Source organism: Pseudonaja textilis, chromosome 2 (assembly GCF_049901715.1).
Source record: "Pseudonaja textilis isolate UNSWEBS1 chromosome 2, rPseTex1.2, whole genome shotgun sequence".
Taxonomy (NCBI): Eukaryota; Metazoa; Chordata; class Lepidosauria; order Squamata; family Elapidae; genus Pseudonaja; species Pseudonaja textilis.
Window position 1 is genome coordinate 147980153 of NC_141991.1, and position 24902 is coordinate 148005054.

At 40.3% G+C, this 24902-nt stretch overlaps 1 protein-coding gene across 1 annotated transcript in view; it reads right to left on the minus strand.

Moving 5' to 3' along the window:
• Window positions 1–24902, minus strand: part of DNMT1 (DNA methyltransferase 1) — a 39581-nt gene that overhangs the window by 1364 nt on the left and 13315 nt on the right. The window contains exons 8-32 of the mRNA XM_026711299.2: window positions 24766–24817; window positions 22908–22991; window positions 22716–22825; window positions 21237–21355; window positions 19710–19802; window positions 19134–19285; window positions 17560–17747; window positions 14755–14944; window positions 14242–14339; window positions 13576–13723; window positions 13027–13142; window positions 11874–12078; window positions 10320–10453; window positions 9574–9747; window positions 8765–8986; window positions 7298–7490; window positions 6765–6855; window positions 6104–6238; window positions 5621–5903; window positions 4959–5100; window positions 3923–4089; window positions 3489–3666; window positions 2346–2541; window positions 1512–1675; window positions 216–332 (exon numbers count right to left, since the gene is read on the minus strand). Of these exons, the coding sequence (XP_026567084.1) occupies window positions 216–332; window positions 1512–1675; window positions 2346–2541; window positions 3489–3666; window positions 3923–4089; window positions 4959–5100; window positions 5621–5903; window positions 6104–6238; window positions 6765–6855; window positions 7298–7490; window positions 8765–8986; window positions 9574–9747; window positions 10320–10453; window positions 11874–12078; window positions 13027–13142; window positions 13576–13723; window positions 14242–14339; window positions 14755–14944; window positions 17560–17747; window positions 19134–19285; window positions 19710–19802; window positions 21237–21355; window positions 22716–22825; window positions 22908–22991; window positions 24766–24817 (3751 nt within the window). The remainder of the gene's footprint in view (window positions 1–215; window positions 333–1511; window positions 1676–2345; window positions 2542–3488; window positions 3667–3922; window positions 4090–4958; window positions 5101–5620; window positions 5904–6103; window positions 6239–6764; window positions 6856–7297; window positions 7491–8764; window positions 8987–9573; window positions 9748–10319; window positions 10454–11873; window positions 12079–13026; window positions 13143–13575; window positions 13724–14241; window positions 14340–14754; window positions 14945–17559; window positions 17748–19133; window positions 19286–19709; window positions 19803–21236; window positions 21356–22715; window positions 22826–22907; window positions 22992–24765; window positions 24818–24902) is intronic.

The window sequence follows — 24902 nt, forward strand, 5'->3', positions numbered from 1 at the left end:
TTATTTTTCCCCAAGGTTATTTTCTAGTGCTAACTTGCAAACAACTACAAACAATAATAGAAAATCATTCTCAAAATTGCTACAGGAGGAAAGTGGTCTTCTTCAAATGTTATTATGAGAAAAGCAACAAAACAAGAGTGTGTTCGTATTCTAACAAGCTCAAGTGAACATTTACGTACAGAAATCTCCTCTAGGAAGGCTCTGCAGCCACTTACCTGCCTGTGCTTGTCCAGTACATTTCCAAAGAGCCTGTAAGTATCAGGGAATCCCTGGGACCGTGCACATTCTCGCACACTCACTACTCTGTGCTGTTCAGGATGAAGCACACGGCCCTGGAAAAAGGAGAGCAGAGTCACTGGCAGCCTTGTGTTGAGATGTAGTTAACTACTATATTGGGAGCTATGGTTGAGTCACCCAACAAGGCTGCTGCACAATGAATATGGATCACTTATTTCTCAAGCACAGAAATACTGTATCATCTGCTAACTGCACTCAGCCCATTAGAAAAGCAAGCTTTATAGAAAACAATTAGAATATTAAAAGCATTAAAATACTGAACATGAAAAGTTAAAACATTAGAATTAACAACAAACTGAATAAAAAGTGACCACTATGTAAGCAGGATGGAGGTGGGAGTTTTTCCCCACCTGGGGGGGAGGGGGGGAACTACCTGGATTGGGACTTCAATATTTTTATTGTTTTAGAAATATTAATCTGTTATGATTTTAACGTTTCATGCTGTAAACCACCCAGAGATGAAAAAGAATGGGACACTCCCATTGGGGCCCCAGGCCTGTTGACAGAAGTAGGTTTTCAGGCCCTCTCAGAGGCTCGGGAGGGGGGTACTCATCTCAAGGGGCATGATCTTGCATAGGTGGGCAGCACAGTAGAAAAGGTTCTTCTGGACCTTGCCAACTAAAATTCCAGACGGGATCTGAAGCATGTCTCTTTTTCTGGGCCAGATGAGGTAGGCCAATCCCATTAGGATGAGACAGTCCCTAAGGTAGTTTGGACACACGCCAAAAAGAACTTTAAACAATAACTTGAATTGGACCTGGAACCAAATCGGCAACCAATGCAGTTCAGGCAACAGTGATGTTACATGGATGAATCTAGGGGCCCCTAAAAGCATCTGCACTGCTGCGTTCTGTTCCAGCTGTAGTTTCTGAATACTCTTCAAGGATAGCCCCATTGCAAGTGTATTGCAGTAGTCCAAGCACCGGATCACCATGGCCTGACTGAGCACACAGGGCCTCATGATCCATGAAAGGACTCAACTGATGCACAACGCAAAGTTCCTTAACAGTTCTGCCATTTTCCCCTTAAAGTCCAAATGTCGGCAACAACCATTAAATGCTGGTGATTTCTGCCTTTCTTAATAGCATTCAATATAGCCTCCCTATAAAGCCAGAGAAGCTACAAGCAAGAAAGTACATGGATAGGGAATACATTGGAACATCAATAGGATGATGAGCCGCTGGGCTCCTTCCAGGCCCCTTCCCTTCCCTTACCTGTTTCCCCATGGGCTCAGGGTTGGTGACTGTCGTGCTGAAGAATCCGTCCCATTCTAGCCTTCCATACAAGCCTGCCCAATGGTTGTGCCGGTTCCCCGTGTGAGGCAGACACCAAGGGATCAAGGTGTTGAACTGCCGGTCTGCAGGGTCACATGCCTTGCCTGAAAGAGATGGAATAGGATTCGGCTTACTTTTCACTGAAAGGATGGCTGGGGATTTCCTTTGACATTTCGGTCTCCTTTGCTGCATCAGAAGCAGGAGTAGGACTACTAGCACTAGGGAACTTTTCCCACACCCAAGCTGAAGGAAGGAGCAGAGGGAATTGCAGGTGCAAACCAGATAAGTCTAAAAAATCCCAGATAAATCTAAGTCAAACACCAACTGATTCCCATTGCTTCAAAAAACTTCCCCAGACTTGTTAGATCAGGTGCAAAATAGAACCAAATTGAAATGTAGCAAGAACGTGAAAGGATAATGATTCGGGAAGTAAGGATCTCCCTCTCTGTTCTCACTGAGTGGTACTTCATTTTGGCTACACTATGCTTCTTAGCAAGAAAAAGTATGCTAGGATTAATAGCCTCTTTTCAAGCAAATGGATGTCCTGATGAGATCCTTCTAAATTTGTGTTGACCAGAAAAGGGTCAGTAGAATCCATAGATCTAGATTTCACAAAGTTGCATGGGAGAACATAGAGATCCAGTGGGATTCTGACCATTTGGATTCTTTTTAAGACTGGCTTAAAGTATTATTCTATTTTGAAGAGCTAATGGCTGTATTCTTTGGATGACCTGTCAAACCATCCTTTCTAACGAGAAAAGCCAGATGTTGTACCTTCAGCGCAGGAGCAGACCCCCCGCAGAGATCCTGTGCTGCTCCGCCCATTTTTCTTATCATGGTGCGTATAGCGTAGCTTGCGGGTGGTTATGCCATCAGAAAGGCGCACTTCAATGTTGGGCAGATCACGCCAATCGGAACCTGGGGCCAGTGGGATGTGCCTCATCCTTGCAGCTACCAATGCACTCATATCCTGGTAAGACAAAGCAAGAGTTACCCTTAGCACTTGGGATGCCCCCTTCCTACCTCTGTTGAGTATGGATTGCCTATGTCTGACTATATAATAAATGCACTACTCCAGGGGTGGGTTTCTACCGGTTCTGTCCACCTCTGTAGAACCGGTAGCTCTGAAGAGCAGCAGACATAGAACCGGTCCTATGTTTTTGCCCACCTGCCCTCCCGGGCTCTTACCTGACCTTTATTTCCTGATTTTTCAACTTCAGCTGCCGAACGAGGCACAGCTGCAGTTAAAAAAGCAGGAAAAGAGGGCTGTTTCAAAGGCTGCGTCTCCGCACGCAGCATGCTGATGACGATTTACAGGCATGCGGCTCACAGCGTGCAGGGAAGCTCGTAAATCCCGAACCGGTAGTTAACCCTGTCGTATCCCACCCCTGCACTACTCTAGTGCATTTCCCAGATGAGCACAAATGCGATTACATTTTTAAGGAGGGGGGGAAAGGGAGGGACAACACAAGATACCTGGTAGTATTTTGGGGGGTGGGTGGGGGGAGAGGAGAAACTGCCCAATGATTATTTTGTTCCCATGTATGTAATAAAACTGGAAGTTTTCCTACAATTTTTCTTGTAGATTAGGGTGAAGATGGTTTTTCTGCCACCCAGCAGGTGATGGACTGCAGACTAATATGGGATTATTCAGTAAAACAGTTTTCCTAAGTTTTGCACAGATAATCATTGCTCTTGGCACCTCGTTCTATGCAATTTTCCAAGTTCTGGAACAGAATTACTTCTCTATAGCTAAAGATCGGAACTTTTTTCCTTGGGCTTCCTGGATGCAAATGACTGTTGCTTCAAACAGACCTTGATTTTAGGAAATTCTGCTTCCAGCCCACTATGTTAAAGATGCCTCATTCCCACCTACCCTGCCCCAGCAAACCAGATAAACATTGTAAGAGTAGATACCTTGCAGATATGATCTCTGAGGATGGGCTGATACTGGGAACCCCGAATTTGCCTCTGGAACCAGGATTGTGGCTCTCCATTGTAGGAGATTTCAAGTGCTGACGCTCCATTCCTGATTTCAGGAAGGTCAGACATAGTGTCTCGGACCGTGATGGTTCGGAATGGGCCCGAATAAGTCCTAGAGTACATTGAAAGAACATAACTTAAAGGCTGAATGCTACTGGATTCTCCTCTTTTTCTAAAGTATGACGCAATTCCATAACATCACAAAAGCTTTCCAGATAGGTTGGGACTCTCCGCTATTCAGGATAGTCTTTCATTTGGATGAAAAATACGACCATAGCTATGCACTTCCTTTTCTTGTAAGACGGTTGGCCCCATTCTCCAGCCCCCAATGAAAGCAACACAAGCTAGATCTGGGAGCTGGCAATTACCTTGTTATATTGCTAACAAACTTCTTATCATCCACCACCACGCTGAGCTGGCAGGCTCGGGGAGCAAAAACATGTAGGGGTTCAGGAAACAAGGGGAGTTTCTCTCCAGGAGCTGCAGCCAACACAATTGCTCTCCTGCGTGTCTGAGCTACTCCATACTGCCCAGCCTAGATGAAGGAGGGAGAGAAGAATTGAGGGAGGAGAAAATAAGGTATTTGAGGAAGAGGATGTGTTTTTCTTAACAAACCAGCCTTTTCTAATATTTTGTACTAAATTAGTACGCTAACATCTATTCCTAGTTCCATAAAATACTAGTAAAAAAAGGAAAACACTGACGCGTCAAAATTCCAGTCCACTCTGGGAAAGCAGAAATTATCTTCATCTGATGTCAAAAAGACTGTGATGTACATGCTACATGGGGAAAGGAATCTCACACAAAGAGCAGAACAGACTAAATACTGTTAACAGACAACAGCCAGGTGTCTCAGGGGAGACATAACCAGGCAATGGAATCAGCTTTCTTTAGCTTATCTTTTGCAGCTTCTTATACTTGAACACACAGTCGGTAAACCAACCCCTAAAAATTGCTTGAATGCCAGTCTGTAGAGTGGTTGAAAATTCTAGTTTAGAAGCAGGGACAGTTCTAGTTCTCCCTTAGACATAAAAGCCAATTAGGTGGCTGGCAGTCTCTCACAAACTTTAGATTGGAAAGTTGAAAAACATCTTGGAGAAAGGTCCCACCAAACATTTCCAAAATTTTGCCAAGAAAACTGCATGGATCTGCGATCATCTGGAGTCAAGATTGACTTGAGAAATCATGACAACAACCAGAAATTTCCTAGATCAGCTTTCTCAACTTGGCATTGTCCAGATACATGAAAGTTATCTACCTAAGAATCAGTATATTATAGAGAAAATACAGGTAGTGACTCTATCCAGTGGAATCTTTGCTTTCAGGTGACTCTGCAAAGCACACAAATATGGTTCAGTGCAATCCTAGCCTCAGTTAAAAAAGAAAAAGGGCTGACTATCATACCTGCAGCACTCCAAAAGTGCACTGGTAACCCATCCGGACAAGGCACCGCAGGGTGAGCTTTAGCACCATAGAACGCTTGAATGAGACAAAGTTCCTGACATTCTCAAGGAGGAAGAATCTTGGCCTGTAGTAGTCGCAGTAACTGCAGAAGATAAGGGCACTGAGGGTCAGCTGCGCTCTCTCTTGATCCCAACAGCAGATACACAGTCCTTGCTCAAGAACTTGTGGCAAAAGACCCAGTCCCTATCCCAACAAGCCTTCCACTAGCCCAAGAGAACCCAACATAGATCTGATTTCATGCGTTCTCTTGAATGGCTATTTTCCCATGCTGGTATCCTCTAGTTCTACAGGACAATATTTCCCAGTATCTAAACCCATCGTTGCTCACAGGATACAACATTTCTGGAGGGCACATTACAAGTTATCTTTGCCATTGTAATACATGCAGATTCAGCATCCACCGTCACAGCCTATGTTTCTACTATTCTGTTAAACTGTAGTCCTGATTTAGAGACCAGCCTACAGCAGCTTTGCCCAACCTTATCCCCGTGAGTTGTGGTTCCACCACAGCTGGAAAGCAACAGGCTGGGAGGTGGTATGTGGAATAGGATAAGGACTGGCTTAAGGGGAGTTGAGAAAATGCAACCGTTGACTTCAATCACCTGAGGAAGGAAACAACCAGAGAGTTCTTGAACTTTGAGTAGGTGCGAGAATTGAAGCGGTTCATCCCACTGAAGCCTTGGCAAGGGGGCCCACCACAGAGCATCTCCACATCTCCCTTCTGTGGCAGTTTCTGGCCCAGGGAGTTAGTCTTCTCACCCGACATTACAAGCTTAAGCAGGACATTGCAATCCTCAGTGAACACGGTGGTGCTTGGATTGTTCAGACGGAAGGCCTGCGCAGCTGGTTCCCACATCTCAATGGCCCACAGAGTGTCCGAGACTCCTGAAGACGTCATGATGATGAAAACCGAACAAGAATTCATATTAGATGGTTTGCTTCCAAGCTTCAAAAGTACACAAAAAATTCTTTCCATCCCATAAAACAGGGCTGGAAACCCTTGCTGGCTTTACTTTTTTGGCTATAAAAGTCATACGCTCACGGTCCTTTCCCATGCACCCAACCATCCTTCCAAACTGCCTTGCCTGCTTGGTGGAACCCTTCTGACAAGCCTCCACAACCAGAGAAAACATCCAGACTTCGAAGTTTCGGGGGCTTCATCGCAGCAGCTTCAGACTCGCTGTATTCAGATGCTCCTGAAGATTTCCCTTTGCTCTTACCTGCACGAGGAGGGAACAGTATGTCCACATGTGCCTTTTGCATAAAGAAATGCTGCCTTGTCTCCAAAGTAAGCATAACAGGGTTATATTTTTTTAAATCTCTTTCAGGGCTACTTAAAAACATTAAATATCTAGTCTATGAAAGCTTAATGGTAAACAGGAAAGTAAATATTAGCAATATTAGCTAAGTCTATAATAGCTTAATTGCAAACAAGTCGATGCTATTGCTGAGTAGATTCTATCAGCAACAATAAAACTTGTTTACAATTAATGAACCAAACAGGACCTAATATGCCTGCAACTATTCCTCTCGGTATTTGTATGACTTAGGGATAAAAATGAACTTTCTAAGTTTCTGGGTGCCAGAAATGAGCAACTGCTCTCAAAAGCCTATCAAAATCCAAGTTCTTCGTTCTGCAAGATTTTCACTGACTGGTTTAGCATCTTATTTTGCTCCACAGGAAAGATATTGCTGATCTTGGGCAACACACCAAAGATTTAAATCATTTAGCAATTAATCACTTACCTTTCCCTTTCCCTTTCCCCTTCCCTTTATTTCCAGAACTACGGGCGTGATAAGGTGGGTCCTCAAAGCTTTTTGTTTTTGCATTGTATGCCTGGAAATTAAAAGGGGGGAAAAACTCAATTCAGACCAAAGACACATGCAGTTCTGTTAATTTCTTAGATTTCAGAAAACACTGATGGGAAGTTTAGGCAGCATTTATAGAATGAGCTGTAAGTGGGAGTTAATTTCTATTGTGAGAGGGCAACTGGGCTTTCGTTAATGTCCCTCTTCCAAAGTGGAAGGAGGTAATTTAAAGTTCAAATGTTTTCAGCCAGCTGCATCTATAGCAGCACTTGCTGATACGACACCCAGCTGTGAATAACAGAATTGGAAGGGACCTTAGAGGTCTTCTAGTCCAACCCCCTGTTCAAGCAGTTCAACCCCTATAGCATTTCAGATAAATGGTTGTTCAATCTCTTCTTAAAAACCTCCAGTGTTGAAGAATATATTGGTGAAAAATTGCACTGGGCTGATGACATAGTGGGAAAAGCCACCTCTAAAAAGTAGAAACGATCAGAGCCACTGGCAGAGTAATCTTGGATGTTTCCTGTCAAGTCCTCTCCATACACCACTGTGCAGCGGCCCTGCACGTCTTTGAACTCCACCGTTGCTTCCTCATCACTCCAATAGAGCAAGTTGATATCTGCATGGTAGCTGGCTTTGACTGATTTGTGTGTGTTTTCTGGCCTAGAAAGACAACAGAGACATTTGTGTCGAAAGAGATAAGGCATCAAACCCAGGAACACCTACACAATGGGAGAGGGATGAGTTTTTCTCGGTTAAACTATGTTGATGGAAGCAGCGTTCAGGGACCATTAAATCCTCTTAAGAAGATATCATCACTGAAGAATACATTGCATTTCAGATTATTTCCCTCCTATTTGTATATAACGATGAGATTGAGACTCATTTAATTGTTTGTGGGTCCCGAAGAACTACAACAATTAAGGGTGATGATGCAAAGTAATGAAAACAGGACTTTAAAGATTTTAAATTAATTTCACGTGGCTGTTGTTTCAAAATATTGTATTAAGCCAATTTTCTGGCAATCCCTTAAAAATAGGCATTTACCTAACTGGCAGGAAACTACAACCCCACTTTTTTTGGTAATTCTATAAGTCTATACTGTTTACTTAGAATCAAAGGGAGGACTTGGGTAGGTGGAACTAAATTCTCTCCCAGTCCAGGTCAAATTCCTGAAACGAGACGACTGAGAAAGAGGGGAAAATGTTTGGTAATATTTTTCTTCTGTAAAATATCCTATTATTACATTTGTTTAGATTCTAGCTAGTGTATTGCCACACTGTTTGTAACCACGGAAGCTATTAGTTAAAAAAACAGCACCCAAATTCTCAGAACATGAAGCAGAGCAATGTCATGGACACAAACACGGGAGTGGGCTTCTGAATGTAAGGTGATAAGCCCTCCTAGTTCCACTGTACCTTAGAAAAATTCCTATAGATACACCTGGCTTTTTTTTTTTTGGCCCTTAGTCTCAAAGAACCCATCAAATTCAAATACATACTGAAAAATTCCAAGCTAACTTACCTCTATTTTTTTGTAATTTTAAAAATTTTTATTTTAAAACAAACAATCCATCTTCCATTTAAACAGTGTGTCATTCCTGAGTACAAATATCTTGTGTGTCAACTCACTGTTCTTAGCCTCTCCTGGTCATCAAATCATTGTAGCAGCAAAATTTGCATGCTGCTACGTGACCCACTTTGTTTATTCAACAGAGTTCAGTTCCACAGATAGAGCCCAAGCTGCTCGGTCTTTGCCCTGAGTTACTGACACATTAGTTCCATGTAGTGATATGCAGGCAGAAACCCAGTTCTGTGTGGATCATGCGTCAATACTTAAGTTTATCATTCTGCCTTCTGGTACTATTCTTGATACAAGGAGGTCAACTAGAAATTATTTTCTACTCAGGTACTAACAAGATTCTAATGGCCACTTACCTGTAAAGTTTGTACACTTGCAGTTTAATTTCAGCTTCATTGGGCCTGCCACTGCTGCGGATGTTGCAGTAGATTGCCTTGATCCGGCCAATGCGATATGGTTCAGGTGCATCTTGGTTGCTCCCTTTGATATACTCAGAATATTTTCGGTAATGTTCAGGATAAAGCTCTTCATTCACTGCTTCCTTCTTTTGACGTTTGGCTGGGCTGGTTAACCTCAGGCTAGTGAGAAAGAAAAATGAGAAAAGAAAAAAATTATGTGAACTGGAGGTGCTTCCTATTTCCTTTCAGGCCATGGACTAATTTATACACATATTTCCTTTCAGGCCATCAAAAGATTTATACACATATTTGGAGGCAGACCACTTATTTCCAAGACAGTTGATTGGTGAATCAATTCTTCTATCATCTCCTTCTTTAACCAAACTAATTGTACTCTTGAACTATTTTAAATATGGAAATGCTACCAAGTTAAAACCTTCCCAACCTCATTCCCCACCAGGTTGCAACTCACCTGACTGAACTTTTATCCACCCACTTACCTAAAAATTCTCTAACACCTTTCTGATAAATATATCCTGCTACAACAGTGGAGCCTTAGGTGAATATCAGTTTAATTCTCCCCATGAAATAAATTTATCTCTCCTTACTATGACATAAAATTTGAACTATTAGCCCCCAAATTATACACTATTTAAAAATGTGTTTGCCTCTTCGGGCATCACGGACTCTTTTCTTGAGTTGGGTGTCCCAGCTCTCCCTAAAAGAAGCCCCCTCTTGTTCCAGCTGAAATCAATGTACAAACCAACCTGAACTGGAAGGCATCTGGTAGAAGGAAAACTCCATCTCCCAATCGGTACTGCACCCCATTTTTTGTTGCCATGCTATAGAACATTTTCCCTTCTGATTCTTCCTGAGACTCAAAGACTTTGGGGATCTCCTTCTGCCTTGCCTCATCCAAATGGGCACAACTCATGCAAAACCTGGGAGAGAAGGAGCAGAGGCCTGTTTTGGATTGGGGAAACTGGAAAAATATGTGATATCATCAAATCACCTCACTACCTCCAAGCCCTCTTCCCATCCACTGATTTTGAGTCTGTGCAAGCAATTCAGAGCATCTGAAGAACTAACAACTGATATCATGTAGTACCATAAGCATTTTTAAGACTATATGTCTTCACCTCTTGATAGTGCTACTTAATTTACTACCAATTGCTCTTTTTGGCTTTCTTTCCAAATAATCTCATAGAAAACTCCCCGTGTTTTACTTTTTTCCCTGTTTTCCATTTCACAAGGGGCTTAAGAATGGAATCGTGTGTATATTTTTTAAAATATAAATGATCATTTCTTCATCCCTGCTATCTTTGGGAGAAAGTTGAGCATAATCTGATTAACATATCTTGAGACTGAATGCCCGCATGCTATTTTGCAGCTCTTGAGTTGGGCCCAATAAGAGACTGTCCCAAGTAGATTTGGGATCAGGTAGAAATATGCACATTTACTGATTTTCTACTTTATTTTCAAGCTCCCATGCCACTTAGTCATGTGCACTAACTTGTGTTTGTTGTCTTCTGTGGGCTGGATATTTGGCGGAGTCTCAAACCTAGCATACTCTTGGTCATACCACATTTGGTAAAAATAGGTCCTGCCATCATCTTCCACCATTTTGATCTCCACATCAAGTCCTCCCTATGAGAATATTTGAGGCAGAAGAAGGAGAAATAAATAAATACATGCTGATTATTCAATTATTACAGAGACACAGGACCTACCGCAGTTAAAAGAAAAGTTGCAGAAGTAAGGTAGAAGTCTGGAGCTTTGTGTGATTCACCCAATTTTACAATCTTTTTTTGCAGCGGTTGTTAATTGAATCAACCATGTTCATTAAATGAGTCCACTGTCTTTAAATGAATGCCACGGTCATCAAGCAAACCCATTATTTTGCTATGGGGCATTTTTGCAGAAAACCAGAAATGAATGTTGGTTTTCAGCAAAAATGTAAATCGCTATGACCAAGGGATGTTGCAAACAGCTATAAACATGAGTCAGCTGCCGATCACCCAGAATGTGACTGCTGGGGGTGTGGGGTCATCAGAGCCAGAAATAAATACTTTTTGGGTGTTCTGTTGTAACTCTGAATGGTCACTAAGCAACCAGTCGTAATTCAAAGACTACCTGTATTAGAATTGGCTTCTGCACTGAATCAAAATGAGCAACTGAAGAGCCAGTGCATAGCCCAGCAAAGCTCAACAAATCCACGTCCGTATCAGATTCTTCTGCCAGGACTTGTAAGTATTTTGGCCTCTTACTGACTGTCAGGGTAAGTTCAGCCTCTCCTTTGCATCCACTTTGAACTTATCCTGACAGTAATTCCACAGAAGAGTGCCACAGGATAAGGCCAATTTGGGGCTAAAAAAGGGGGGCAGCAATAATTGCTGTCAGTAGCCATACTCATGCATAAGAGGGGCAGGGGTCCAAATTGCAATGGCTATGGTGTCAGAGGTTGCAAGCAAAGGAAGCCTGCCGAACTCTGCCTTAAATGTCTGGAGCCAGGCTAAAGAAAAAGAGATGCATGGAAGAGGCCAGTCAGTTCCTTGGGCTGTGACTTGCTACTGGATCAGACCAGGGGAAGACATGTCTCCAAAACGTCATCACTACCATGCATTGAAGTTTATCAGTACAACTCCCGAATCACATTATCCGAATTAAGCACCCAGGTATCAAACACAGTGCAATCTCTAGGGATGAAGGGGAAAATAATAGAATAACATTGGAAAACTTCTAGAAAGCCTCCATATGCTTCCTTTACTTTGCCCATCATCCTCACAACATGATTTTATAAAAAGGGAAAGTGAAATCTGTTTCTAAACTCTTCCACTGCTGTCCTAGCATTATCACCATCCACCATACAGCTGACAAAAAGAAAAAAAAACACATACACAAAGAAAAACTATGAACTCGGTAAGGCAGTCCTTCTCTGGTTACTTGGGAGGGAGAAGGGTGTGTTCCGGATGCTACTTTGAACTGGTGTATTAAAGGTGGCATATAACCCTAACAATTAAACACTGTAAATAAACAGATGCTCAAGTAGTAGGGTGGTTCAACATACCTCCAAAGACCAGTTCTCCGGAGGAGCCTTATAAAGAACGTTGACTTTGCCATGGATGTAAGACAGCTGCATATCTTCACATTCATCCACCAAGAAAAGTTCCACCGGGTCAGATGTTGCTCCCAATACAGTGTCGGTGCCCCGGCAAAACCAGTGAACGTGGAACATTGGTCCAGTGCCGGGGTCTTCCCACATGGACGTGATTCTAGAGGAAGGGGGTGGGACAGGATATTAATTCAACGAGAATACAAGCGTCAAATTTACTGGAAAGATTTCCCATTGTTTGGGAATCGGATCACACAACCCTTTCCAGAAGGATGTTTGGCTGGCAATACATGGAAGAGCACTTAGGCTTGGGAGGAGAAGCCTTTCCAAATCTTATCACCCAAGCTTTGCATGGGAGGCACACCATACTGCCCGTCATTCTTTCTGGATAGTTGTATAAGGACAGAGCTGTCTTTTCCTACTGTGGCCCATAATGGGATTGCCATGTGCTGAGGCTGAGAGAGAGAAGGGTTTACATCAGGGAGCTTAGGATTGAGGCGTGAAATAGAGGGCTTTCTGGATTACTGCTCAGTTTCACAACCACTTATTGGCAAGTGATTCAAACATGAAACCCGGTCTGCCCATTGTACTAAGCTGCAATAAGATTGGTTTGGTTTTGACTTAGAGTGGTGTATAAATCCAGGTCACAGTAACTTCTGCAAAATCTCCATCCCACTGTTTAAAGAAACCATGGCTTAGCAGGATGAATACAATCAGTTACACAACGAAGCAGATATCGATTTCTCACTATCATAAAGCAAATTGCAATGATCAGTATAGGTAATATCTTTGAAAGACATATGAAGAGATGGAGTATAGTACAAAACATACAAGCAATCTTTTCCACAGGGTTTTTTTTTTTTAATCTATGTGATATGTTTTAGTTTGTTCATGCAGTACTTCCTCAGAAATAAGTGTGCCCAGTAGGGCTTCATTCCAGGTATGCAGGATTACAACTTCTCCTTTGCCCCAGTTATAGACAAGCAACACAATCTTTGGATAGCTTTTATATATATATAAAAAAAATTAAAGTCTGAAATCAGCCCAGTCCAACGCCTTTGCCTATCTTGGTTCAGAAGCGCATGCATTTATCTCCATGCAGACATACCTTGCAAGATAGAGAGGCTTTGTGGGGTCATCAGGGCTCACAGAAACACAATCACCAATTTGAAGAGTCTCTGAATCAATGCACACTTTCTGGTAATAATCTTTCTTGCCATCACTCTGCAGATAACAACAAACCAAAAGTAGGAAAATAGGAAAAAGAAAGCACAGTAAAACTTCGGCCATACTTGCACTCTTGCTCTCACTATATCTCTGTATCTCAGCAGAAAAGGAATTATCAGTTTGCCTTGGTACTACTGTATTACAAATGAAAAAAAAATCTGACCAGAAGTAAAGGCTTTCATTTTCCTGAACCGCTCAGATAAATATTTTGTGATAGAAGCAGGCCTCTGGTCTTAATGGAAATACTCCTGCTGCTGCTGCTACTATTATTTTAAAAAAGACAAAAACTGGATCTCAACGTCTCTATCTACTTCTCTATCCACTTTCACAAAACTTGGATAACAGCTGTGAAACTGAAGAGGATCTTTCCCCACGTATAGCTCAGAGTTGAAGTAAATTCTAATTGCTATTTCTCATCTAGAGAGCATACCTTGATAGGGTCTCCCACCCAGGAAATTCTATTTTTGTTTTGCTTTTTTTTCCTGCCTTGCAGCATCTTTTTGGGAGAGGGCATTTCAGGAATGTTATCATCCACTTCTTCATCTTCATCAGCTTCTTTCACAGCTAGGTTGGGACACCTGAAGTTAAGACAAAAACGTACATGGGAGATGTCAACTGAAGAGTCCAGCAATTTAGCCTCTACTCTCCCAAAAGAAGAGCCACCAAGTTCTATATGTTTGCTGGTTGGGAGCTAAAAGTCCACACATTTTAAGATTGCCAAGGTTGAGGAACATTGCTTTTGATGAGCAAGGAATGCTCCCATTCTGAATATTGTAGTCATAAATATCTGGAAGATGGGAAGAATTTCATAAGCCACCTGTTGCCAAGAGTCTGGTGAAACAGAACCTATTTTGCTTCCTTGCCAGCCCCAATGATTCAGTATAAATGGGAGTCTCTGGGGTAGGGGTGTCAGAATTCCAGAACCTATCATCTTCAAAACAGTTATAGTTATGAAGTCCAGAAATAAACTTATTCATAAACCAATTAATGGAAGGCTTCTCAGACTGTCTTTCCCTTGCTTGATAACACCTAATCTGAGGATCTGGCAGCTCCTCTGCCCTCAATATGGGCTCATGAAAATAAAAATAATAATTACCTCCGATGCAGGCAGGCTTGTCTTGACTTTCCACTCCCTCCAAACTTAATCATATCTTGGCAAGCTTTGCATTTACCACACTCTGGCTGCTGGCAAACCTGGAAAAAGGAAGAAAAAAAGCATGCAACTGGATAAAGGAGGAAATGTTCCAAGGATGGCCTAACTTCCTTCACATGGAAATTGTTGAAATCGAGTGCTACTGCGTACTTTGAAGACTGGGTAAAATCTAACAATCCAAATCAACCACCATGCTTCAAATTCGCACAACATATATAAGGAAAATTCCAGAAAAGTTGACTTTAATTTGTGGACTTTATTGTGAACGTGACCACTGAATGCTGGCAGAATTTGGGATGTACTGGCTAGAAGCAACGCAGCGGTAAAATATAAAATAAATTATTTGATGCCAAAATGTGAATGTGCTTAACAGTCCAAAAGAAAGGGACCAGAAAGGAGTGGAAGACATAAAGACTTTTTCATCTGTATGCAAGCCTCCTCCACCTAACCCCCTACCTCACAGACTCCACAGCGCCTCCGCTTTGCAACATTCTCCTTGTCTTCTTCTTTTTCATTCTTTTCAATTTGTTCAGAGAAGAAAGTGTCAAAGATCAAATAGACCAACTTGGTTGTGGTGGCCTTGGTAGGCCCTTTATCTTTGTCAATTTTGGTGGGATGCCTGATAGCCTGTCTCCTTGCAGCTCGCCTGGAGAGAGGGAACAACAGGGAAGAATTAGGTCCTTGCCAGACTTATCTGGGTACAGTATACTGGGTTGCACTGGGACAAAATGAACCACTAGAAACACTGTTTCAAAATGGTTGGAAGACCCTGTCCTCACTGGACATGCAACATTTCTAGAAATCTTGAAGCAAGGGGAAAAATTATTTCTTAATAAGTATATTTAGAATAATATTAAAATATAAGATAATATTTAAATTTAGCAGCTTTGACCATTACGTTGTTACTTTAAAACACTACATATAGCTTAATTTGCTTATTAAAGTATTTTGGAGTATTAAGTAAAACATACTATTTGCACAGAATTGTAAACTCACTGACTGAAAATTGGTTGGATGATTTTGAGTTTTGCACTAAAAGGAGTTATAGCTGGCTCTTTATTTTTGTCTATGTCTTAGTCGAAGCAAGAGGTTTATACTGAAAAAAGAAGCAGCCATTAATATAGAAAAAAGGAAAGGAAATTACATGTTTTGGATTTTATCCTTTAGAACAGGGTGTCAAACTTGCAGCCTGCAGGCCAGATGTGTGATGTACTGGCCCCGCCCCACCCAGTTTAGCGAAGGGGGGAAAAGTCCCAATACGTCATGTGACACTGCTGTGACGCTGTGAGTCTGACACCCCTGCTTTAGAGTATGAAATAGCTACAAGAGCCATAATTTTCTGTATTTGAAAAAAAGGGAATGGAGGAAGCAAAATCCAATTTATGCATTTTTTCATAACAAAATGCTGGCTCAAACTGCCTTATCCCCAGCCAAAAGCACTGTATTACTATTTTTCTTTCCATACTTTTTTTCACTTTATCCTCTGCAGACTCATGAAAACTGAAGGTTTTTCTGAGATAAGCTTTTCTTTTCATAAATTAGTTCACTTCATTACATGAACTATTTTCAAATGTTGACCTATATATATCCATTTCATGTATCATTTCAAACATTTTTATAAGTATTCCATAATTCAATTTCCCCCCCATTTTGAGGATAAGAAGGCAAAAATGTTGGGGGGGGGGGAATTTTCCTCAAATTGTCCAGCCATTCTATAAGTATTTTCTGAGCTGCCATACCGCAGAGTGGGAAGCTGTATTTTTATCCAGACACTGGTGTCATAAAGAATTCTAGCTGTTCCCTAACAAGAGTTAGTTTTGAATAAAGTACGTAAATTGTTTTAGTGTAATATAGTCCAGGAATCGCCAACCTTTTGGACCTCAGGGACCACCAAACTCATAATTTTAGATCCCAGGGACCACTAATTGGTTCTGTGGGTGTGGCCTAATTTGTGGGTGTGGCTTGGTGGTCATGTGACTGGGTGGGCATGGCTTGTATGTAAATATTATAAATATTTATATAAATACTGATTTTTTTTATAAAAAAAGAACAACTTTTACCCAAAATCAGGCAAAGCAGGCAGGCAGATTGAGTTGCTCACGGAATCACAGATTCATTCAGAAATCTATCTGCCATTGGCTAGTTCAGTCTGTCACATAAAATTTGCTTGCAAGCAAACTCACAAAATTAACTCACAACACACCATGCATGTAAATATTGAATTTTTTATTTAAAAAAGAGCAACTTTTACCCCAAATCAGGCAAAGCAGGAAGACTGAGTTGCTCACAGAATCATTCAGTGATCTATCTGCCATTGGCTAGCCCAGTCACTCAAATTTGCTTGCTGTGACTCTGCACTGAATTTGCTTACAAGCAAACCTTCAGTCCTAAGGTTTGGCTGTACTTAAAAGCAGAGCCGAAGATCTAAAGACTAGCTTGAAAGCAAGAAATCCAACCATTTCCTGCTTCCTAGCTAATCTAAATCTCCCAGCACAGCAGAACAGATGATGGTCGGAAAAAGGAAAAATAGAAATTTAGCAGGCAAGTTTACCGGGTAAGGAGTGAGTGGGCAGGGAGGGTTCCCGTGGGCCATGTTGGCGGCATAGCTTTGTGTTTCTGCACAGACTGGATTAATTGCTTTGGGTGGGTGCTCTGGGGGTGAGATTTCTCTGCAGCCCACCAAAATTTTTCTCACGGCTCACCAGTGGGCCCACCAAAATCTTTCTCATGGCCCTCTGGTGGGACCCCGTTGATATAGGCAATCCTCAACTTACAACCACAATTTAGCCCCAAATTCCATTGCCAAGCAAGACAATTGTTGAATTTTGCCCCATTTTATGACCTTTCTTGCCACAGTTGTTAAGTGAATCACTTCAATTGCTAAGTTAGTAACACAATTGTTAAGTGAATCTGGCTTCCCCATTGACTTTGCTTGTCAGAAAGATTGCAAAAGGTGATCTCTGGGACAATGCAACCGTCACAAATAAATGCCAGTTGCCAAGTGGCTGAATTTTGGTCACATGACCAGGAGATGCTACAATGGTCGTAAGTGTGAAAAACAGTCATAAGTCACCTTTTTCACTGCCATTATAACTTTGAATGGTCACTAATGGTTATATGATTACCTGTAAAACCTTGCAGTTTGTTGTAAAGAATCTGCCATCACTTAAAGCCAGACCAAAGCAGAGAATATATTTTGTTGTAAGACAGACTTTTTTCCTCTAGCCAGTGAACCCACGCACAGCCCAACTGCCCTCCTACCTTTTCCCCAGGGTGACTCCTGCCAGCTTAATCAGGTCCCTCATGCAAGGTGTGATAAGGACTGGAGGCTCATCACTATCCCCAGCCTCATCGTAGCTCTCCACCTGTTCCACTACAAACTGGGCATGTCGCAGAAGGGAATCTTCCGTGAAACGGTTGAAGTTCAATCCAGCAGGGGGAACCGTGGTCTGGAGAAAAGCAGAAGGAAGAGCCCAACTGTGGTTTTCAGATAGACCATGCAGGAGGAAAGGCATACATGAGCTGCCTCCCCCCAACCCCCCTCCCCAATCAGGGGTTCCATCTATTTTCTAAGGTTCCTGATCTTCAAAGACTTTGGGAAGGCAGCTTAGAGGAGGGGGTGCATTATCGAACCAGGACTGAGGGAACCCAGGTTCAAATCTCATTTTCCCAGGTGTGTTTTCCCCTCAGGTATGTCCAACACATAGGAATGTTGTAAGAAATAAGCAGGGAAAACTGCCTTATATATTGCCTTCTATTCCTTAGAAAAAAACCCAGGATATTTGCATTCAGTAACTTTGTGACCCCAAATACTTATGTTTTTAAACTACATTATCAGGAAAAAATAAGCTCTTGATACCATTTTGTAACCGCCCAATTCAATTAGCAACACAATGGAATCTTCAACTATTTGATAAAAGTAAACTTTTAGAAATAGACTATTACTGTAGCAAAATTCGGTAATTTAAAAAAAAAACTCTACCTCAAGTCATTATAATGCATACTTCTTTTTTGTCCCTTTGAGTCACTCTTGACTACTCTTGACTGATATCCTTGTTAACCATATGGGCTGAGGCTGCAGGAAGCTGTAGTTCAGCAAAATTTGAAGGGAAACAATCTCCCTACTCCAGATTTATGGGACATCAAGAGTTTTGAAATAAGGAGCATACTATTCATTTGCTTTTTTTTTTCCTGATTGATGACACCAGATTCCATGATCTGAGGCTGAAACATTCTTTAAGTCATGGGAATCAAAATAATATTTGAAAGTGGAAAATGTTTCACTGATTCATTGGTGTATAATTCGGAGAAACCTCAATCAGACTTGCAGATTCTGCTATGATAGGCTTTAAATTATATTTTTAGTTTTCCTAGAGTTGATTTTCTAGACAGGTTTATCTAGAGATGCTGACGTCAACCTTTAGCCCTTTTTGCCCAGGTAGCAGTTCTTACATATTTCTGTCAAGGGCTCTCTTTCTACATTTGGGAAGCGACAATCTGATAAGCCGAACGTTATACAGTATAGAATAGATTAGAAGAATAGAATTCTTTATTGGTCAAGTGTGATTGGACACACAAGTAATTTGTCTCGGTGCAAATGCTTTCAGTGTACATAAAAGAAAAGATACATTTGTCAAGAATCATAAGGTACAACACTTAATAATAGTCATAGGGTACAATAAGCAATCAAACCATACTAGGAAACAGTCAATAAAAATCTATAGTATCTACAGTGTCATAGCTTGGTTTATGCCTTCTGAGAACAAGAATTATATTATTGGCATTTTCTTTTACTCTGCATACAAAATGTAGCTTCCCTGCTTAGTCAGACTAACCTCTATCTTATTCAGCAAGTCTTCATAGCTGACATCAGGATTGTTCTGCAAGAATTCAACAACAATCTTGCTCATGTAAATCTTCTCTTGCATCAGTGCAAAGATGGGGGCATATTCTTCACTGGGTTCCATCAGGATGTAATCTGCAAAGGCTAGAATACAGTGCAAATGCATGTCCAGTTAATGGGACCTGGGTGGGAACATACACATAACCAGGAACCTAGCCTATTTTCAAAATTCTAACCATATAACCATGGATTGCAATCAGCTGCTTTGTACCTTTCTCAAAGAACATACATATCAAGCCTGGTAGCATGTACTTCATTGGATAAAACAAGTGCAGTGTGTGAAAATCATTGTGAATTGAGGAGACTTGTGGTTTCCAATATATAGCATTTAAACAGATCTCAATGTGGAATGTGTGTTGGGGAAGGGCAACTGAATGTAAAAGAATGTTTTGGTTCAGCCAGACTCAATTTTGTCTGCCTGATTGCCTCTTAATGCACCCTGAATCCAGCATGTTAGAGATACACAATTGACACTTCTGAGAATTAATCTCTGTCAACTTGACCTTACCTGTGGTGAAGCCAATTAAAGCTTTCTCCCCTCCATCAAAACCAGTGATCCACCAAGCGTTAATCGGGCCCATTTTTTTGGCTCGGACACCCCCTACAACAGTAACAGAAATATAAAGGAGATTTAACCCATCACTATGGTTTTCATGACTATTATTATTTTAATGTTTATTCCATGTATCTTGGGTATTAGTAACATTTCTGCCTTTTTATAGCTTAATTATCAAATCAAGATATATGTGTATCACTAAATACAACTTTGTGTAGTGCAAATAACCTTGTTATTTTCTTAGTCTTTGCTATTTTTAGGACAAAAAGCACACAATCTACCAGTAACTATGTCACATGATTCCGGAAACTTGCAAAATTGCCACCGCCCCATAATTTTTAATATGGTACAAATGATGAGACACATAGGATAGGATATGAACTATACCTACTTGAAATTCATGAATGGTCTCACCCACTCCTTGGAGTAGAGAACTAGACGACCACTCAAAGTGAAACTATAGCCTTGGTCCAAAAGAGGTTGTATATACCTGCCTTAGAAGTCTGAAAATACTTGTTTGTCTACCTAAGAGTTATCAGTTTTTCAATTTAGTCTCCAAATATACATTTGAGTTTAGTGTGAACTTTGTCTTTGGCTGGCTCTTGAAAAGTCTAAAATCTCAAGCTTTAAGTGGAACAAAACTTTTGAATTTCTGTCTCAAATAACATAAGCAACGCAAATTAAGTGTTACTTTGGCTTTTTGTGGCATAAAATAGCAATAGTTCCTAACTTTCCTTTCCAATTATATATTTATGGAAGTGAAAGTTCCAATTCTTTAATGTCTTATAAAATTTGGAAGTCTTCACATTTTGTTGGCATGAAGATTTTTTGGTTTGATGCCTTCAAGCCAGGGTCGACTCCTGGTGAATGCCTAGACTGGGGTGTCCAACCTTGGCAACTTTAAGACTTGTGGACTTCAACTCCCAGAATTCCTCAGCCAGCAAAGCTGGCTGAGGAATTCTGGGAGTTGAAGTCCACAAGTCTTAAAGTTGCCAAGGTTGGACACCCCTGGCCTAGACTATTCCCTGCAGTTTCCTTGGCAAGGTTTTTCAGAAGTGGCTTGCCCTTGCCCACTTTCAAGGGCTGAGACTGCCTGGCCCAAAGGCACACCTCTAGCTTTGTGCCTTAGGAGGGACTGGAACTCATGGGCTCCCAGTTTCTAGCCTGATGCCCTAGCCACACCACCATACTGGCTCTCAAAAGTAAATGTGTTCAATAAACACAAATTAATAACTTCATTTTGCATTGCTTTTTTAATAATGAAAATCATTATGTGAGATATTTTCTAATATACCTGGATATAATGACTTAAAAGACCCCATCTGTTAGCAATAGCCAGCAGGAAGTTCTGGAAGCCCAAGAATTTCTGAATATTCTAGACAGGTTTGATATAAACCACAGGCTGCAGAATGGTCACTGATAAAGATCTAAGATTCAAATTTCCTCAGCCTTGCACTAAGCTAAACCCATTGCTCTTACCATCCAGGCAAGGATTATCATCATATATTGGCTTCACAGCACCACTGAAGTAGAGTTCAATATTCCTTTCTATGAGACCGGTATCAAATGGACATAGATGACCTTTTCGATCATATACACTGAAAAGAGAATGTGATGGTTGTACGTTTTTTGATCAATTGTACACTTGCTATTACAGCAAAATACAAACCTACAGCCTAGGAGTAATATACACAGAACAGTTCCCATATAAGAAGGCAATACACATAAAGACTTGTGCTTTTGCAATGAAAAAAATCAAAGGAAGTGGTGATACCAGTAGTAAGGCCACGGTGCAGTAAGTTAGGAAAAGTGAATGGTGGCCATGAGGACAGCACGTTATGTGTGTTTGCTTATTTACAAAGTCTTTGGTTACTTTCACCAAAACAAATCTAAGCAGCTTGAAAAATACACATTGGGCAGCTGGGCAGAGATTCTGGCTTTGTTTCAAGAATGCAGCCTTATATTGGCAGGGCAGGTCCTTTCCACTGGAAGAACCAGGGCTTATACACCACCCAGAAAAACATCATTTGCCATGGCTAGAAACAAGTGGAATTTCAGGCTACAAACATTTCCTGCTTTTAAATTTGTGCTATTTTTATGGGGCAGGTACCATTGTTTAATTTCAAAGTTCTAAAATATTTTTTTAGAAAGGGATTTTGGACATGATTTTGGAGAATAAAACCGCAGTCAATTTTTGGCACTTAGAAGGGACGTAGAAGAACTGCCAAAAGGAACTTTGAGGATTAGAATTACCCATCCATAGTAACAGGGAGAATAAATGGCAAGTTCAACTTAATCTAAGCAAATTTAAATTAATGTACCCTAGGTCAAATCCATCCATCCATTCAAATTTACGTTGGGGTTTGCTCAAGAAAAATATTATGACTATTAAATCAGATGTCCAAGAGGTCTGGGGAAAGGATCTGAATATCAAACCTCCAATACGATAAGAATTTTAAGAATATATTCCAATCATGTTTCAAATACTGTACATATTCCTGACTAATACACCTTAGAAAGGTTGTTGTAAATCTGAAAAGTGACAACCAAAATTATCAATGCACCACACTACTTCACTTAATGACTTTTGCTGACATCAAGATTGAGATATATTTTATGGATTTGTTTATAAATAAGAAATGTGATATGGATAAGATAGTAATTTATTAAAATTGTTTATATTTGTTTGTGATGAAGAGGTAGTCCTTTATATATTTATTTTCTCTTTCTTGGCTATATTATTTTTCTTTCTATTTTCTGTACCTTCTATTTTTCTTATTCTTTTTTAAAGTTTGCATTAGTTTTTGTTGTTGTGAATTGTAATTTTTCATAAAATTACTATTAAAAAATCCAAACTCAGGTAGAAGAAGCCTATTTCATAAGAAAGAGGTTTTAAATCTCTCCAAAGCAGATCACCTTCCAATTTACACTTTCCAATGAATCAGAATGAAGTTTTACCTAAAAAATGTTACTTTGTGCTGCGGCAGGTCATCATAGCTTTCAAATCCATCTTCGTTGGCATCAAAAATGGACAAGCGTTCATCCGTCAGCATCTCTGGTTCATCCAGCTAGGAGCAAAGAACATTTTGTTTTCATTCTGACAACATTCAAATGAGGAAGTTTTTCAGCTGCCAAAGCGGACTGACTTACTGCATCATCTGGATCCCCCTGAAAGAACTTCAGATCAGGGTCATCCAAGTACTGCCTGCATTCCATGCACTTGGGAGGGGTCGTCTGGAAGAAAAAGGCACGACAGAAAAACTTCACTTGGACCAGAACCAAGGACATCAGAAATGTGTAATTAATTCAGGAATCTCTGCTGACTCCATTTTTGAAAGCAATATACTGGAATATGGAAATCAACTGTTGTTGTTTACATGGACGAACAAACTCTGTTCTTCTTTAGTTCTTAATTCAGGGATGGGTCTTTGCATGCTGTTGAAATTCAATACAGGGCATCCCAGCTCTCACAGGATGGCACTTGAGGGGCTACATGTGATGTTTCCCACTTGTGTGTTTGCTTTAATGAAGAAATCTAAGATGATTTTAACTCTAGCTACTGTATTTATGCATTTAGTTGACAGCTTGTTCTGTTTTGCTCACCTCCAAATAAAAGTGGACTGTAGGTACTTATAGAGAAAAGACAGTAAAATAAAACTGCTTTTCAAATTCCCATGCTGCTCTGTGAGCTTCTTTTATAAATAAAGAAGTTTACCATTTTACAAAAACTTATCACGTTGAATTGAAAAGCTTGTGAGGAAGTGAATTAGAGATGCGGTACTAGCATTCTGAAAGGAGCCTTTTGTAAAATATCCTAGAAAAAGTACACAGGTAGAATACTGAATTCAGGTAACCAGGAACCCAGATATTTTATAATAAGGTAATGCTATTTTCAAATAGTACGTAATTATTATTTCATACCAGCAAAGGGCAATGATATTTAAAAGCATACCCATCCACAAAGTCAGAAGAAAGCACAGGAATGCATTTTTTGAAAAACTAAAACACGTAATAGATTCTTTCATAGATTCAAAAATTTTAGAGAGTCCATAGAAATAATGCTGATCGGAGAGGCTACATTCCAGGAACTATAACTAAACAATTTTCTGTATGACACTAGATTTATATATTATGAAGCTATAGCTTTTTAAAGCCACAGATGGTTAGCAAGCCACAATCTATAGTATACAAGCTAGACAGCTGAATTAATGCACTTACATTTCACTTAATGTAAACAAACCACATTATAATTTATGTATTTAGTATCAATTAACTGAAGATTATATCAAGCTTCTTCAAATTGATGGTTTTTAGATATATTGCACTATAAGGGGTGTCAAAGTCATGTCATCATGGTGTTGTCATGTAACATATCAACTTTCTCCCATTTTGCTAAATTGGGCATGGGTGTGGCCAGCACGTGATGCATCTGGCCTGTGGGCTGTGAGTTTGACAGCCCAGCACTACAGTGTTCATGTTGGCTGAAGAATTGCAGGTGTTAAAAGGCATCAAGTTGGAAAGAACTCACTGTTTACCCATGACAGGCAATAGGTAACGCCAAACATTTCCAGAGCAACTTACAAAGAAACATTGCTAAGCACACAATAAAACAACCATTAGCAAATAGCAGCATGATTATCTACAGCCACTTACCATGCAGTTGATTGTTACCTTTCTTCTTTTCTTAAACAAATACTGAGCAGATTCTGAATTGTCAGAAGCTAGAGATGATCATATCTCATAAAGTTTATGCATTATGTATATGGAGTGCTTTAGAATGTTTGGCTGTTATATTTACTATTTTCACTAAAACAATGGCAGACATAGCTAATTAAAACATGTTTCTTAGCCAAATTGTGTAAATATACACAATATGATTTACCACCCAAAAGGGAAAGGCTCATTTGCACCAAACTACTTTCAACATTCAGCTTCATTTTAGCAAATATAGTGTAGTGTTTTTTATTCATTAAACAAATAAAACCACACAAAGAAAGTATCTTCTTACTTTAACAGGAGTCACAGTTTTAACCTGATTTACTTCTTCTTTTATCTCAGACCTAGGGAGAAGGAACAAACATATTGACAGAAGTAGGCATATTATAGGCTATTATAACAAGTTTAAGACATTTGATAATTTTGTAA